The 17,226-nt window shown below is 39.8% G+C and overlaps 1 protein-coding gene and 1 pseudogene across 1 annotated transcript; both read left to right on the top strand.

Annotated features, from left to right (window-relative positions):
• Positions 1-6,392: 6,392 nt before the first annotated feature.
• On the top strand, positions 6,393-11,272 carry LOC106332284 (annotated as a pseudogene).
• Positions 11,273-15,160: 3,888 nt separating this feature from the next.
• LOC106330932 lies at positions 15,161-16,419 on the top strand. Its single transcript, XM_013769319.1, has 2 exons — positions 15,161-15,809; positions 15,872-16,419. Exons 1-2 carry the CDS (start codon positions 15,161-15,163, stop codon positions 16,417-16,419), a joined length of 1,197 nt encoding a protein of 398 aa, XP_013624773.1.
• The last annotated feature ends 807 nt before the right edge of the window (positions 16,420-17,226 follow it).

Below are 17,226 nucleotides of genomic sequence, written 5' to 3'. Positions count from 1 at the left end.
ATAACGAGGATTTTGGCCGTCGCTATACTTGTATTTTCTTGTAGTGCGATCCTGTCGATGACAAACACAGCCGCTGAGATCTGGTCAATTCTCAATGCAACCTACGCTAAGCCGAGCAGAGGCCACATCAAACAAGTGAAGCAACAAATTGATAACTGGACCAAGGACAACAAGTCGATCAATGACTACTTTCAAGGCTTCACGACACGATTTGATCAGCTAGCCGTACTCGGAAAGCCCATGGATCATGAGGACCAGATCGAGAAGATACTTGGAGGACTCCCAGATGAATACAAAACCATGTTTGATCAGATTGAAAGCAGAGACACAGCACCATCTCTTGCTGAGCTACACGAGAAGATGATCAATCATGAAGATAAACTTCAAACAATTGTGGCTCCAGTTTCCTCTGCACCTGTGACGGCAAACTACACTAACTACAGAGGATCGCACCACAATAAGTCCACAACCCACGCCGAGGAGGATATCGTGGAAACCAGGCGTGGCAACAACAGCAACAGTTCACAGCACCAACTCAACCGAACTCGCAGCAGTACACACCCCGTGGCTATCAAGGCAAATGCCAATTGTGTGGTGTGTTTGGTCACAGTGCTCGTCGCTGCACGCAACTTCAAACGTCAGGGGCTCTTCTGCTACTCCACAACAGTTTGCTGGTATGCCGTGGCAGCCCCGAGCCAACTACATCTCTGCTTCACCGTACAACGTCAACCCTTGGCTACTCGATAGCGGAGCCACACACTACTTAACATCGGACCTCCACAATCTGGCGCTGCACCAACCCTACCATGGCGGAGAAGAGGTTGCCATAGCGGATGGCTCCACCATGCCCATCACGCACACCGGTTCTATCTCTATTCCTACATCATATAAAACACTCAAATTAGATGATGTCTTATGCGTTCTCAATGTTAACAAAAATTTAGTTTATGTCTATCGGCTTTACAATGCTAACAAGGTTTCCGTCGAATTCTTTCCTGCTCACTTTCAGGTGAAGGATCTCAGCTCGGGGGTGCAGCTACTCCGCGGTCGAACGAAGGGTGATTTGTACAAGTGGCCCAAGCCTAACCTAAACCCATCAGCCTATGCAACCTACCCTGATACAAAAGCAACACTGGATTGATGGCATAATAGACTTGGCCACCCCTCTTTAGCTACTCTTAAATTTGTTGTTTCAAAGTTCTCTTTGCCTTGCTTAAACACTACTTCTTCTGTTTTTCCTTGCAATGAATGTCTTTTGAATAAAACTCATAAGTTACCCTTTGACCAAAGCACAATCCATTCTTCTCAACCTCTTCAATACTTATTCTCAGATGTCTGGCAATCGCCTATATCCTCATACAAAAACCAGAAATACTACATAGTTTTCGTGGATCATTTCACACGCTATTCATGGCTATTTTCCCTTGCGGCCAAGTCTGATGTCAAAGCCATATTTCTTCAGTTCAAACCATTGGTTGAAACCCGATTCAAAACAAAAATCCAGCACCTCTATACAGATAATGGAGGGGAATATCCATGCGATCATACCTCTCCAGGAATGGCATCTCCCACCTTACAACCCCACCCCATACCCCTCAACACAACGGTTTGTCGGAAAGAAAACACAGACACATAGTTGAGACTGGTTTGTCGTTGCTGTCCACTGCAAAGATGCCACTAACGTTCTGGCCAGAAGCGTTTGCTACTGCCGTATACTTGATAAACCGCATGACAACTCCTGTCCTTCAAAACCAATCCCCTTACCAGAAACTGTTACAAACCTCACCAAACTTCGGAAAGCTCCGAACTTTCGGGAGCCTCTGTTACCCTTGGCTACGGACTTACGCCCCCAAACAAGCTTGAAAACCGATCCATACCTTGTGTCTTCGTCGGGTACTCTCTCTCACAAAGCGCTTATTTGTGCTTGGATCCCTCAACTGCTCGGGTCTACACCTCACGACACGTTCGGTTTAACGAAACCCAATTCCCATATCAACAACTCCGACGTCAACCTCAAACCCCCGAACCAGAGTTACACCACCCTGTACCCACCTACCAACCTCACACCATCATCCATACACTCCCACCACTTGTAAAATCTCCATCAACGACTACAGAGAGTGTGCCTCCGAGCTCTGAAACTTCGCCACCGGTGATGCAACCTACGGCTGCGACAGCACCTGAGCAACCTGCAAACACAGAAAATGGGAATATAGAACCGACACCGACCGTGCCAAACACAGAATCTGTGACGACGTCGACCTCTGCGACACCATCTGAACAGCCACCTCCGAGACATTCGATGACGACACGATCCAGAAACAACATCACCAAGTCGACAACTCGATACAACCTGACAAACAATCTCCAAGAGGATCCTCACTGGATTCCAATAACATGGCAGCAAGCAATGAAACATCCAAAATGGCGTGCTGCCATGCTTGCTGAGTTCAACTCACAGGTGAAGAATCATACCTTGGATTTGGAAGCAGCTTGTCAAGGAATGAATATCGTTGGGTGTCACTGGATATTCACTATCAAATATCACCCGAATGGAGAGATAGATTGATACAAAGCTCGTCATGTCGCAAAGGGATATCATCAACAGCCTGGGATTGACTATACAGACACATTCAGTCCAGTCATCAAACCAACGATGATAAGGATTGTACTCGGGCTTGCTGTCAATAACTCATGGCCTATACGACAGATCGATGTCAACACTGCCTTCTCACAAGGTAATCTCAAAGAAGAAGTCTTCATCTGTCAACCTCCAGGTTTTGTAGACAGAGACAACCCCACGAAAGTATGTCCACTGCGGAAAGCTCTTTATGGACTCAAATAGGCTCCTAGGGTGTGGTACTCTGAGTTACACAAGTTCCTCGTCACAACATGGTTCTATAACTCTCTCTCGGATACCTCGTTATTTATACTCAAACAGGGGGCGGACTTCGTGTATCTACTTGTATATGTAGATGATATCCTGATTACCGGAACATCACACCAGCTGGTTCAGCGAGTAGTTGATACACTTGCACGGAAATTCTCTATCAAGGATATGGGGAACTTGAGTTACTTTCGTGGCATTGAAGCGGTACGGACTAAGGATGGGTTACACCTGATGCAGCGCAAATATGTGACTGATCTACTTACAAAGACCAACATACTTCACTCAAAACCGGTCGCAACCCCTATGGCTTCATCACCAAAGCTGACATTGGACTCTGGTTCTCCACTCTCTGACCCTCGTGAGTACAGACAGGTCGTTGGAAGCCTTCAGTACTTGTCCCTCACACGACCGGACATCTCTTATGCTGTCAACAGACTATCCCAGTTCATGCATCGCCCCACAACATGTCATTGGCTCGCAGTCAAACGTCTTCTCCGTTATCTCTCGGGGACGCTCAGTCATGGCATCTATCTCCGTATACAAACCCACACGCCGTTACATGCATTCTCGGACGCAGATTGGGCCGGTGAATCAGATGACTACGTCTCTACAAACGGCTATATCGTCTACCTTGGCTCACATCCTATTTCTTGGACATCACGGAAGCAGAAAGGCGTGGCGCGCTCGTCGACTGAAGCCGAATACAGAGCTGTCGCACACACATCTGCGGAACTGCGCTGGATATGCTCGCTTCTCACAGAACTTGGAGTAATGCTCACATCTCCGCCTACTGTGTATTGTGACAACATCGGAGCGACATATCTTTGTCAAAATCCAGTCTTCCACTCAAGGATGAAGCATATCGCCATTGACTACCACTTCGTGCGCTGACAGATTCAAAATGGTATGCTGCGTGTTACTCACGTTTCCACACATGATCAACTAGCGGATGGTCTCACCAAGCCACTCGCCAGGGCTCTATTTCAACATCTCTGCAACAAGATTGGTGTCTCATAAGTTCCACCATCTTGAGGGGGTGTATAAAGCAATATAGTATCATAGAAGGACTATTATGTAAATACATTAGAACACAATATATACCCTAGCTTGTACTTGTATAAATACCATGTATCAGTCTTAATAAAGATTATTCAGTCCTAATACATTATAAGGTGCACAACCCGCACCGCCGTGTCCATCTAGTCGCTATGGATTTCACTGCTGCGAAATATTGTGGGATAAAAATAGGACCAGAAAATAAAACGTAGAGAAAAAGACCGAGAAATTTTGATAAGAAAGCTAATGTTTCTCTTAAGCAACCTTGAGAAGCAAAAAAAAAAATCTAACCAAGATCTTAACCAAATCTTTGAGATACTAGGCAAAATCTTATTGTCAGATAATACTCTAGTAGAACAAAATTAGGAGCAAGTGGAATCGTCAACTTTAAAAGGTAATTATGTCATTCTGAATGTTCAATGTATACCAAAAAACTTAAAGTTTTACTGTGATTGGCATTTACCTAATATCTGGTTTCTTTTTTGTTTTTTGACCTTATTATCTCATATAAAAATATAATTAATGTAATTATATTAATGATATTACTAAAAACACTATATTTTTTTTATACTACTATCTATGTTTCCAAACTGCACCAAAAAAAAATCGGTTTTAATAATATAGATACATATTTTGTACTGTATAGTTAAACCCACCCAAATTAATTAATACTCTTCATTTTATCTATACTATTAAAACAAAAAACTTTTTAAGGTCCCTCTGATTTTCCATTAATCTTACAAGTTGTGCTATTGGTTTTTACCTTAAAAAACGCTGCTGTAAATTAGGGAATATTCGAAGTGCATAATAATAATACTTCACGTATTCAACAATGTTCGGACCAAAAGCAAATTTACAAAAGAAACAATTCTGATTTCAGTTCGAATAATTATACTAAAACAAAAAAGGTAACAAAGCCTAATGGACAGTGATGGGAACATCAACTTATGGGAACAAGGAATTTTACTCGACGCGAATCAGCTTTGCATTCGGAAGTGGAAGCACTGCGATGGGCGATGGAGAATATGCTTCAACACTCAACATGTCAGAGCTTCAGGACGGGACTGTAAGGAGCTGATTGCAATGATAAAAGACCCTCAGGCGTGGCCAAGTTTTGCGACGGAATTGGAGAGGATAGAGACGCTACAGATATGCTTTCCGGACTTCAGCATTATTCATGTTCCACGGGCGCGAAATCAGATTTCAGATTTTTTAGCTAAAACTGGTAGATCCTTCCATGGGGAGTTACTTTTTATTGGTTGTTTGAGTAATAGAACGGTTTTTTTACGTTAAAGAAAAAAAAAAAACAAAGCGTAATGATTTTGACCTGAAGCCCAAATGGAATCTGTATACAAAACCTTTTAATACTATTAACAATAACAGTTTAATTAACTTGTAAACTAATCCCACTAATTATTAATAAATTAATTAACCATATCAATTATATATATAAAATTTGAAAATATAATTAAAATTAATAAACATGTTTTGAAACTTTTAATATATATTTAATTATTATGTATTTATAAAAAATTAGTGTTAGGTTTACAATAAAAACTCACTAATAATAATAAAAATGAATTGGATTTACAATTATATCATTCTTTAGACTATAACATAAATATAAGGTAGGAAAAATTCATTCGCATTATGGTTAACGGTCCATATCTTAATCACATTTCACTAATGAAAATACGGATTTTTAATTTTAGAATGTCAATAGTAATTAAATATATATAATCTCTAAATCTTTTTTATACTAGAGTTTTTAACATTAGTAATATCTCAGGTCTATAAAATGACACATACTAATATCCAAATGGAGGTATATCCTATATATAAATTGACCATCTCTCCAGATATTCAAATAAGGCCGACAACATTGCATCATCATATCCACGTGGTTACAAAGTGAAGTGTAATGGAATATTTTCATACTCAGGTTCGTCGGTAACCCAAAGTCCATCTAGTGCTAGACCACCACTTTGTGGTTCTCTATTATATTAAATTGTAACAAAAAAAAAAAGATATTTCATTTTTGACTGAAAATATGTATTTTATAGTACTATATAGATATTTATTTTTGCTTTAAAACCGAAACAATTAACCGAAAATATATTATGAGATTTTCAAGTGCAAGTCAAAATTTAGTTTTTATTTAAAGAAAATGGAAAAGAAATTGAATAAATTTTTTTTAACTGAAAGGAAATGAATTTTGAAGAGATAATTATTTGAGATTTTTGGTCACGCTCGAATTGTCTCAACATTGTGCTGGGCTTTCTGTTTTCGCGAACGTGTCTTGCATATATTTAAGTCAACGGGATCATCAGTTCCGTGTTGGTATATATAAAGAGTTTCTTTGTTTAAAACCTAACTAAAAAGCTCTGTGATCTTGATCCTCTCTTCATCATACTACTGGATTCTTATTTTTCCCTTACCAATCTTGTTTCTGCTGAAATATATTTCTTGGCTCTTTTGGGTACAATATTTTTCTACAGAAAGTCCCGAACCCATCAAGGAAACAAAACAATGGCTTCTTCTTCTTTAACTCTTGTGGCTCCTCCGTCTTCTTTGCCTAACAATTGGAAACACCATGTCTTCCCAAGCTTCCACGGGGCAGATGTCCGCACAAACTTTCTCAGCCACGTTCTGAAGGAGCTCAGGAGCAAAGGAATCGACTCATTCATTGACAATGACATAGAGAGAAGTAAGCTGATCGGTACTGCACTCCTAGAAGCTATTAGAGGATCTAGGATTGTTATTATCTTGCTCTCGAAGAACTACGCTTCTTCAACATGGTGCTTGAACGAGCTGGTTGAAATCATGAAGTTCAGAGAAGAGTTTGGTCAAACAGTGATGTCCATATTCTATGAAGTGGATCCAACTGATGTAAAGATGCAGACTGGTGATTTTGGGAAAGTCTTCGAAAAAACTTGTGTAGGAAAAACAAAGGAAGAGATCCGAAGATGGAAATGTGCTTTGACGGAAGTGGCTCAAATGCAGGTTACCATTCAACAAACTGGTTCGTCATCTTGATTCCCACTTACTCTTAATCTTTCTAACACATCAACGACCTCTATATATTGTAGCTCTTTTTCTAACTCATCAACTTTCATTAACTAATATGTTCAACATACACAGCTTTATCAGACTCCACCAGATATTTTAGCCACAATGGCGCTACAGAATATAACTTAGAACATTATACACAAATGTGAAAGTCTTATTTGCTATCCTGTCAGCTGTCTTATTTCCTCCTCTTGGGTAATACTTCACCTCAAAGCTCTGAATCTGTGACAAGGACTGGCGTATCACCTCGATAGTAGGCTGCAAAATTGGCCAGACCTATTATATTCCATTTATCATTATAACCAGGGTCAGAGAGTCAGACTCAAAGATGATGTTCTTGTAACTGAAACTTGCCACTATTTCTACAGCTCATCTCATTAAACAACAACCATCCTGAAAGTTCATATTTTCTATTAAAAATGTGTATGTTTTTAAAGTATGTATATCGAACAGGTGTTGCTTTCTTTCCTTGATCTACAGTTAAGTACTCATACAAGTATGTGCAATTTTTCATGACTATATAATATAACTATTGATCATCCACTTGTTCAGGGAGGCTGAAGCAGAGATGATTGAAGATATTGCCACTGATGTTTCAAACAAGTTGAACCTTTCAGCACCATGCAGTGACTTTGACGGCTTAGTTGGGATGGAATCTAAGATGAAAAAATTGAGACGATTGTTACAGCTAGATTCAGATGAAGTGAGAAAAATAGGGATTTGGGGTCCGCCTGGGATTGGTAAGACCACTACTCCTAGATCTTTATTCAACCGACATTCCCAAGATTTCCAACTGAGTGTATTTATAGATAATATCAAAAGAAAGTATGCAATACCAGCTTTTTCCGATGACTACAGTGTGAAGTTGTATTTACAGAAGCAGCTTATGTCTCAACTAACCAACGAGACATGTGTCAATATTTCACATTTGGGAGTCGTCCAAGATAGGTTGAAAGACAAAAAAGTTCTTGTCGTCCTTGATGATGTTGATCGGTTAGTACAACTGGAAGCCATGGCAAAAGAAACTTGTTGGTTTGGTCCGGGGAGTCGGATTATAATCACAACACAAGATCAAAAAGTTTTAAAAGCGAGTGGGATCAACCATATACACAAGGTGAATTTACCATCACATGATGAAGCTCTTCAAATGTTCTGCATGTATGCTTTTGATCAGAAATATCCAAAGGATGGTTTCGAGGACCTTGCTTATGAAGTTATGAGTCTTGTAGGTGAACTTCCATTAGGGCTAAAAGTAATGGGCTCATATTTTCGGGGAATGTCTGAGCAGTATTGGATAGAGGCACTACCAAGCATTTTAAAGTTTAGTTATGATACCTTAAATGATGAAGATAAAAGTTTATTTCTTCATATAGCCTGCTTTTTCGATGGTGAACCAGTTGATATGGTGGAAAGATGTCTAGAAAAATGTTTTGAGGATGTGAGACAAGGGCTTCGCGTCTTATATGAAAAATCTCTCATATCTATTGACTATGAAATGATACATATGGCTAAGTTATTAGTCCAACTAGGAAGACAAATTGTGCGGAAAGAATTTGTTAGTGAACCTGGAAAACTCCAGTTTTTGAATGATGCAATCGATATTGGTGAAGTACTCAGTGATGATAAAGCAGTAAGTTTTGAGATTGTTATTTTCATTGCAGTGCTCTCTACAAATGTGAGATTATTTAATAACTAACAACCCTCTATTTATGTTTTATTGGGTTGTTTTACAGGGTAGTAGCAGTGTCATAGGAATAAATCTTGAGCCGGATGAGAAAATAACATGGACAAGTGAAAGAGCCTTTGAAAGATTGTCTAGTCTTCAATTCATAAGAATCCTTGGCAGAGGGGTAAATCCGCTAAGTATGAACTATATATCCCGAAAACTTAGAGTATTAATTTGGCCGAGGTTCAACATGTCATGTTTTCCTTCAAGTTTTAATCCAGAGTTTCTAGTCGAACTAGACATGTCGTATAGCAAGCTTGAGAAATTGTGGAAAGAGAGTAAAGTAAGTAATATTTTAGTTTTGAAAATAACGGCCCAATTTTCTTATGTGTTTAGTACTAATTGCGTCAACTTGTGGTTCTTGTCTGTTTCCTTTATTTGTCATTACAGCCGCTCACCAGTCTCAAGTTGATGGATTTGAGTTATTCAAGAAATCTGAAGGAGCTTCCTGATCTCTCAACTGCCACTAATCTATATGAGTTGGATCTCAGCTATTGCTCAAGCCTGGTGAAACTCCCTTATTCTATTGGGAATACAGTTAATCTCAAAAGATTGGATCTTCCAGGTTGCTCAAGTCTGGTGAGACTTCCTTCCTCCATTGGGAATGCAATTAATCTCAGAGGATTGGATCTCAGTCATTGCTCGAGTCTAGTGGAGCTTCCTTCCTCTATGAGAAACCTTCATAGATTGTCGAGATTGGAATTAGAGGGATGCTTACAGTTAGAGGTTAATCTGGCGAACATCAACTTGGAATCTCTAGAAGAACTCGATCTCTCAGGTTGCTCTTTGTTGAAAAGTTATCCTGAGAGTTCCACAGAAATTTAAGAGCTTCTTGATCCATGGATCGGGAGAATTTCTCGTCTACGTCAACTTGTATTAAACGGAATGAAGAAGCTGGTATCACTCCCACCGCTTCCGGATTCGCTATTGATCTTAGATGCAGAAAATTGTGAGTCAATGGAGGGACTAGATTGCTCCTTTGGATTTTCGTCTCAACTTCAGAAACTGCTTCAAACAAAATCAAGAAGCCAGAGATCTCATCACCCAGACGCCGACCAATGAATATGCAGTCTTTCCCGCTGAAGAAGTGCCTCAGTGCTTCACTTACACATCTTCTGGGAGTTCCTTAACCGTGAAGTTGAATCAAATGCCTCTTTTCTCTTCGTCTTCAAGAACATCGGAGATAAAAGAATGCGGGATACTACAACTCATGGAGGTCCCTTTATTGAGCTTCTGATATATATATATATCGATTGAAGATTATGAACCGTCGGACATTGAGAGCTTTGGAGATGACGATGAAGATTATGAACCTTCCGACATTGAGAGCTGACACAAACCTTGAAACACAAGTAATGCAGAGAAGCATTGACAGCGCAAAACCACGGGAGATTGTTCGTGAAGATGATGGTAACAGCTAACTAACTAACAAGAGACTACTTCTTTTGTGATTTTGTCTCATTTTTTATTCCCTGATAAATTTTTGCTTCTACGTCCTATAATGACGACAGTAATATATCATTTATATCACATGGGAAATAAAAAAACTGCAACCATTCTGAAACTAGAAACACAGAGAAGATTAAGCTATTCATTTAAGACATTTTTTTTTGGCTTTCAACTTCATTATCATCATTCAGTTGTATTCTCTCCCTTTACGAGAAACCATTGCACTTAGTGAACATGCCATGAAGAAAGCCTAACTTTCACTGACTTTTATAATGTGTTTCTTTGTCAAAACTCAAACATTTTGTTGACCATTTTTTTAAAATTATTTTGCTTTAATCAGCCTGAAGTCCTGATTTTAATCGCAGAGGAGCTGTTGGGTGTGTAGACAATGATGAGAGGATAAGTTTGGAAGAATTGTATATTGACTCTCATAAGAATTATGATTAATATAACCCCCCTAAGTTACATATATATTTATACTTGCGATATTACCTAATCTAGATATTAAAAATATATGTACATATCTTATATAATAAATATACAATATTTGTCATTAATATCTATAATTGGGTGTGTGACAGCTTAATTCAATCGTTCAATTACAGCCAATCGACAAGACAGAGCAGCCATGGAAGGACAGATCTTATCCCTCGGTTGCCTGTCGGAACTGCTCAACATGTACGGAACCTTTTTCGAATACCAAATCATAATCTTGTTTTTCATAAGAAAAAAATAGAGCTAAAATGTTCATGTGTTGGGTGTATAGATACTTGTTGAATTGGGGTTGAGTATAATCCTGAGATGGCCTCTCTCTCACAAAGAGGTTCTTAAAGAAGTTACTTCCCTTTCACAATGACCAAACACTAAAGACAGATGTTCACAGAGAGAAACTACTAAGTTCCTTTTTCCCTCCATTGGTCAAATTTCATTAGACGATTTTGCTAGTACTTTGGTCACGCAAGTATGCAAGTATGGTTCGGGCGAGATGATATGATCCTTGCGATTGATTCATCTTCCTCCTTTCAGAGTGGGCTCAAGAAAATGGGCTTCTTTACTTTCTATGGTTCTTTATGAGCTTATGCTGTAAAAACAATATTTGGCTCTCTTGCTGCATTTAAAGTATATTGCAAAATATTTTGAGAAAAGAAAAACGTGAAAAGGGACCATTTGACACCATATATAGATATTAAATTTATTTTGGTCAGCAAATGTAAGAGACAGTTTAGTAATTTATGAAACATAGACGTGGCATCATTTCCCCAATGTATTACTTGTCCAATCAAACTTGTTCTCCGCTTGTTAGTATCGACACCTAGATGCATACAATAAATTTAATGTTATCGTGTTCATGTCTTAGTCCTAAAGATTACATAAATATATGGGAAATCAGAGTGCATAACAATAGAAAAAATCGAAACTAAGATTTTAACCATAGCATATGTTAGGCTACTAAATAGGGCCATATTTATGTATAAAACCAAAAAACCAGAAGCTGCGCGTGAGAAAACGTTGGACTCATCCGTTTTAGCTGTTTTACTCACCGAGAAAACTAAACAGTTTTCATTCTCCTTCAAACCCTACAAAAGCGACAACCATAACGTTTTAGAGAGCGGCAACATTTGAGAGAATTGCGGTTCGATTTCGGGTTGGGAAGTCGGTTCTTACGCTGCGACGGTGGCCGATTTCTGTCGGTGAATCGTCGGATTAAATCGAGGTTAGTCTGATTTTTGCGCTTCGCACCACCGTAATTTCTTTTTCCGAAATTCTCCTCTGCTGTTTTGAAATTGATAAACACCGTGTCACACAATTGCAGATCTGGGCGACGGAGTTGCGGGACAGAAGCGTTGGAAGGTAATAGTGAAACCGTTTCACCCATCTAATTTACATTTCGGTCATGTTGTCATGCTCAAGTATCACTGTTGTTTGTATCTTCCTTTGAAAAGAAGCTTATGTTTTTGTATCGAAAATGCGACCGTGTTTAAGTGAAAATTAGTCTTTGGTTACCTAGTCCATTCGATAAAATTAAGTAGTATAGTCGGTTGATATTCGTTTTATATTTGTCTCCTCGCTTTGTTCCGCTTTGTGTATGCAACTGCATTATGTAAGAGTCCTTTCTGATGTGAAACTGAAGTAGACCCTCCTGAATGTTGTTCTACATGTGTGTACTTTGTATTGTAAAGAAGCGACTACATTGAGTTACGTAAACATCACTAGATTATGCTATGCGCATGACTGACTATTATTAGTTTTATGTAGTATATTCAAAGCTAAGCAAAGAACACTTTCAATCTTGCTGGTGTTCTCGCTTTAATAGGTCATTCGATAAACATAAGTAGTATAGGCTCATGGTACGCAGTATTTATTTGGGTCTTCTCCTTGCTCCAATTGGTGTCTGCAAATGCATCTGATAAGTCCCTTTTGATGTGAAATAGAAGTAGACCCTTGTGAATGTATCAGTACCTTTTAATGGATGTGCCATTGCTAAAACCGTTTGTAGTCCTGATGCCTTTGCTAATACGCCACAATGGAGGTAACACATTGAATGATGCAGCTACGGAATCGCCTTTGCAGATAACCCGGCTTAACCTACTTATATGTTGTGAGCCAACCGGTACGTATACTCCATTCTATTTACCGAAACAGTATATAATCCGGAAATGACGCACTAACTCAGTTTAATTGTCTTACTTTCGTTCCCACGACCCGGCATGATTATCATGTGTTGCAACCTATATCCTCTTGGAACTGCATGCAACAGACAACATCTCGCAGGTCTTCAATCTCACCGAAGAGCGGCTTTCAATTGCAGCACAGACGTATGCAATTGAAGCTTTCGCATGTTTCAATCCGGAACACTTGAAGGAATTCGCAAGGGAGTAAGAAGTTGTAATCCACTTTATATGCAATGTCGTATTTAGAATTTTAGTTGTTTGTGGACCTATCTATTGTCAAGTTATACCGTTGTTTCTGTATTTTTAAAACATAAAATCTCGATTATCGTTGTTTCTTTTTAGCCACCCTGTGTTTCGGTTTAGTAATACTTTTTCAGATTCTCATGTACCATAATGCTTTGGTTGTGTGGCAGTTCATTTTTTAGCCACATCAATTGTCAGGCTATTTGAAAATGAATTATAGTATAGTTTGCCTTGTAATAATTGTAATGCCTTTTGCTTCTATTTACGTTACTAAACTACACCACCGTTAGTATGAAACGACCACACCTACTTACGATTGGAAATTTTCAATTTCAATCTATTATATTTTTGGTCGTCCTCAGAACATCTGGCCTCTTTATTTGTATCATAACTTAATGAAATGTACATATACGGCACCCGGTGCGTATGGTAAGCCGTATGACAAAATACTCTGACAAAACTTTACTTTACATAATATAGTTTACGTCTTTATCAGCCCAATTTAGACTTTGACCCCCTTCCCCACCTACACTACGTCGTTTTTCACCACATTTTACCACTTCTATTACTCGTTGAGTTGTTTCTAACGGTTATCTTACTTGGAGTCTTAGTGTTTTAGTTTTGCGTTCATGTCTGACTATACTATTGTAATTGTAGTATGTTAGTGCTCTTGCTTTGAATACCAGCTCGAAGTTTTTTAGTCAAAACACTGACAGAAAGTTTCCCTAGTTTGAATTATTTACATGTGGTTATGGTATTGAAATGACTTCCTATAATAATAGAGTTGGTTACCTTATAAGCCACATTTTGAGTTGTTTTAACATCGAGAGACACATTGAGCTTTTGGGACACTTTACTTGGACAGCTGTCCTTTTTCTTACCTTTATGCCCTCAAGCCCAGTTAGTTGTGTTTTGTATGGTTAGGTTACTTTAACTCAGCTCAATTGTGGACATTAAAGAGTTTTGGTATATGGATAGGTGTGTCTTATAATCTGGGCCACAAGTTTAAAAGTGCCTAAAGAGATCTAATATATGTGAGTAGCGTACGATGTTTTTGCTTTAATAACGATAAAGATGGCGACGTGCATTTATCACCAGCTCATTCCTTCCTTTTGTCTTCGGCTCTAGCGATGTCAGAGATTTGCGAAGGTGTTTTTTGGTGAGATTCAAGGAAATTTTTGAGTTATTATGAGTTAAGCTGAATGTGTAAGCTCATGATGTTCATCTTGTCTTGTTGCAGGTTCTAATCATGGAGGAACAATGTATGGTGATTTGCGGCGAGTGGGATTGCGGTGGAGGAGCGAGCTGGGATTTCGTTATTGACAAGAGGCAGATGGCGAGGCTTGTGCCCATGTACGAGGGAATCAGTTTGGTTGAGCTGGAAGGAAACGTGCTAAAGGAGTTCAGGGTTCAAGAGGGTGATTTCAAAGTGTCGCTCAGTTATTGGTCACCAACGAGCTACGAGCTAGCGACAGGGATTAAAACACCGCCTGTTTTGCTGACTAGTGATGGTGGTATACGTTATTTCCTAGAGCATATGAAGGTGAGGGGAGCGATGAACCTGTTTGCTAAGTTCGAGAAGGTTGAAAAGCACGAAGCAAGTGAGCACATAGATGATTCTGGTATGGGTTTTGTGACTCCTGCAAAGGTAATAAGGAAAGAATCTTTCGTCGGTAGTGGGGTGTCCAAATAAGCATGTGCTTCAACAGGCATTTCGAAAGTAGATGTTGCTAACCTCGAAGATGAAGAGTTTGTCCGGGCGGTTGAGAAGGTGGAGGAGAAAATAAAATCTCGAAGCATGCAGAAGAGAGAATCTGAACAAGGAAGCAGAAGTCAAAGCTCTGGGGGAACTGTGATGGTAGTGGAGATGTGGATGAGAGGGACATCAGACCCCGTGGTTATGACAAAGAATTTTGGAGTCCACTGCTAAAAGAGGACTTTGGAGGTTCCAATGCGGTCGATGTAGTCTACAATGCAGATGAAATTGTTGCTGGTTTGACAAAGAAGGATGGGCCTCGAACTTACATGTGCACAACAAACAATGCATTCGATCACATGGTTGAAGTTGGCGGAACAAGCAGTGGAAAATCTCCCAAAGCAGAGAACTTTCAAGACAGCAACCCGTGGTTTGGGAATGGTCTGGAAGCCACTGGAGTGAGCTCTGGTAGCAAACCGTGCCAGAGGAAGCTTGAAGAGATTGATGATGAAGAGTTTGAAATTCCTCCAATGTTTGATGATACAAGCTATGATGCTGCTGAGATACCTGACCTGGATGTGGATGATGATGATGGAAGAATATATGTTGGGAAAGTATTTGGCAGCAAAGAGGATTGTCAGATAGCGTTAGCCATTTATGCTATTAAACATCAGTTCCATTTCAAACAGACAAGAACGAAGGTGGACTCGTTTGTTGTGGAATGTCCAAATAAACATTGTGATTGGCGTGTGACAACACATGAGGTGAGGGGCTGTGGGTATTATGTAATTCGGAAGGCTCAAATTGATCATATGTGTCCTTATGAGTCAAGGATGGGATACAAAAGCAAAGCCACATCCCGTGTGATTGCTGCTGTCTACAGGTCCAAGTTTGGTGAACCGGGGAAAGGTCCAGTGCCTCGCGAGTTGCAGAAGCTTGTTCTGGAGGATCTTCGCATTACTGCATCTTATATGAAGTGCTACAGAGCTAAAGAGAAAGCTGTTATTGGTATTAGAGGTTCAGATGAGGATGCTTATAGTAAACTCCCTGAGTACTTATACATGTTGAAGCTAGCAAATCCCGGGACTGTGATGACATTGAGACAGAGGCAGATGATGATGGTGATGAGCGTTTTTTGTATTTGTTCCTAGCCTTTGGGGCGTCTATAGCTGGGTTTAAGAAGCTGAGGCATGTGCTTGTGATTGATGGAACGCATTTAGGAGGTAAATATAAAGGGGTGTTGCTGACAGCTAGTGGGCAGGATGCTAATTTCCAGATCTTCCCGCTGGCTTTTGGAGTTGTGGATGCAGAGAACGATGAAGCGTGGACATGGTTCCTGCAAAAAGTTGAACGCATCTTAGCTGACTCCCCGCAGCTGACTGTTGTATCTAATTGTGCTTCAAGTATTGCGACAGCTGTGGCACGAGTTTATCCTATGGCTCACCACGGGGCGTGCATCGTGCATCTGGACCGTAATGTGAACTCTCGCTATTCAAGCAAAGGACTAGCAAAACTGGTAACTGAGCAGCAATGGCACATAGGCCTCGGGAGTACAAAGAGCTATACAACAAGATCAGAGCTACGAGTAGTGCCTGTAGAGTTTATTTGGGGAATATAGGAGTTTCACATTGGTCAAGGGCAGAATTCAGAGGTAACCGCTATAATATTATGACAAGCAACATAGCAGAGCAGTTGAACAAAGCTTTGTTGGAAGGAAGAAGCGGTACTATAACAGAGCTAATTATGTTCATTCAACGGATGATGACGCGATGGTTTTGTGCAAGGAGGAAAAAAGCAGAGAAGCACCGAGGTCTTCTAAACATAGAGGTGGACAAAGAGATGACGAATAATATGACCACGGTCAAGGGGAGCAAAATTCACCCTGTCTCGAGTTGGTGCACTTCTATTGTGGGGAAGTTTGGAGCAAAGGATCAAGTTATGCTCGATGAGAAGAAATGTCCATGCAAGTATTTTGAGAATATTAAAATACTGTGCGGACATGCTATGATTGCAGCAGATGGAATAGGACTGCCACATACAACTTTGGTTGGTCACTGTTACAGGACAACAACATGGAGAGATACATATGCTGGCGTGATATACCCTGAAGGTAATCCCTGAGACGTGGACATTCCAGAGGATGTGAGAGAGTGTTCTTTGCTACCCTTTTGCCAAAGAGACCAGCAGGACGCCGCAGGAAAAACATGATTCCTTCTACTGGAGAATTCTCGGTAAGTGTTATAGTGTGGTTTAGATAAAGAGAAGAATTGTTGTTTGTTGTAGGAGTAGATTGCAATTGATAAAGTACGTTATTGTGGCAGGTACCTAAGAAGAAGAAACTAGTTCCAAACAAGTGTGGAAGGTGCAGGTGTGAAGGACATAACAGGACAAATTGCACTAACCCCATATAGGTGGGAGTTAAAAG

This window comes from Brassica oleracea, chromosome C3 (assembly GCF_000695525.1).
Source record: "Brassica oleracea var. oleracea cultivar TO1000 chromosome C3, BOL, whole genome shotgun sequence".
NCBI lineage: Eukaryota > Viridiplantae > Streptophyta > Magnoliopsida > Brassicales > Brassicaceae > Brassica > Brassica oleracea.
This window is presented reverse-complemented; position numbering and strand designations above follow the sequence as displayed.

What these genes read in the sequence shown, in the direction of transcription:
- LOC106330932 (XM_013769319.1), top strand. Translation starts at nt 15,161, where the DNA reads ATGGTTGAAGTTGGCGGAACAAGCAGTGGAAAATCTCCCAAAGCAGAG. An exon ending in TAAAGAGAAAGCTGTTATTG is followed by an intron (nt 15,810 to 15,871) that starts GTATTAGAGGTT and finishes TACATGTTGAAG; the next exon opens with CTAGCAAATCCCGGGACTGT.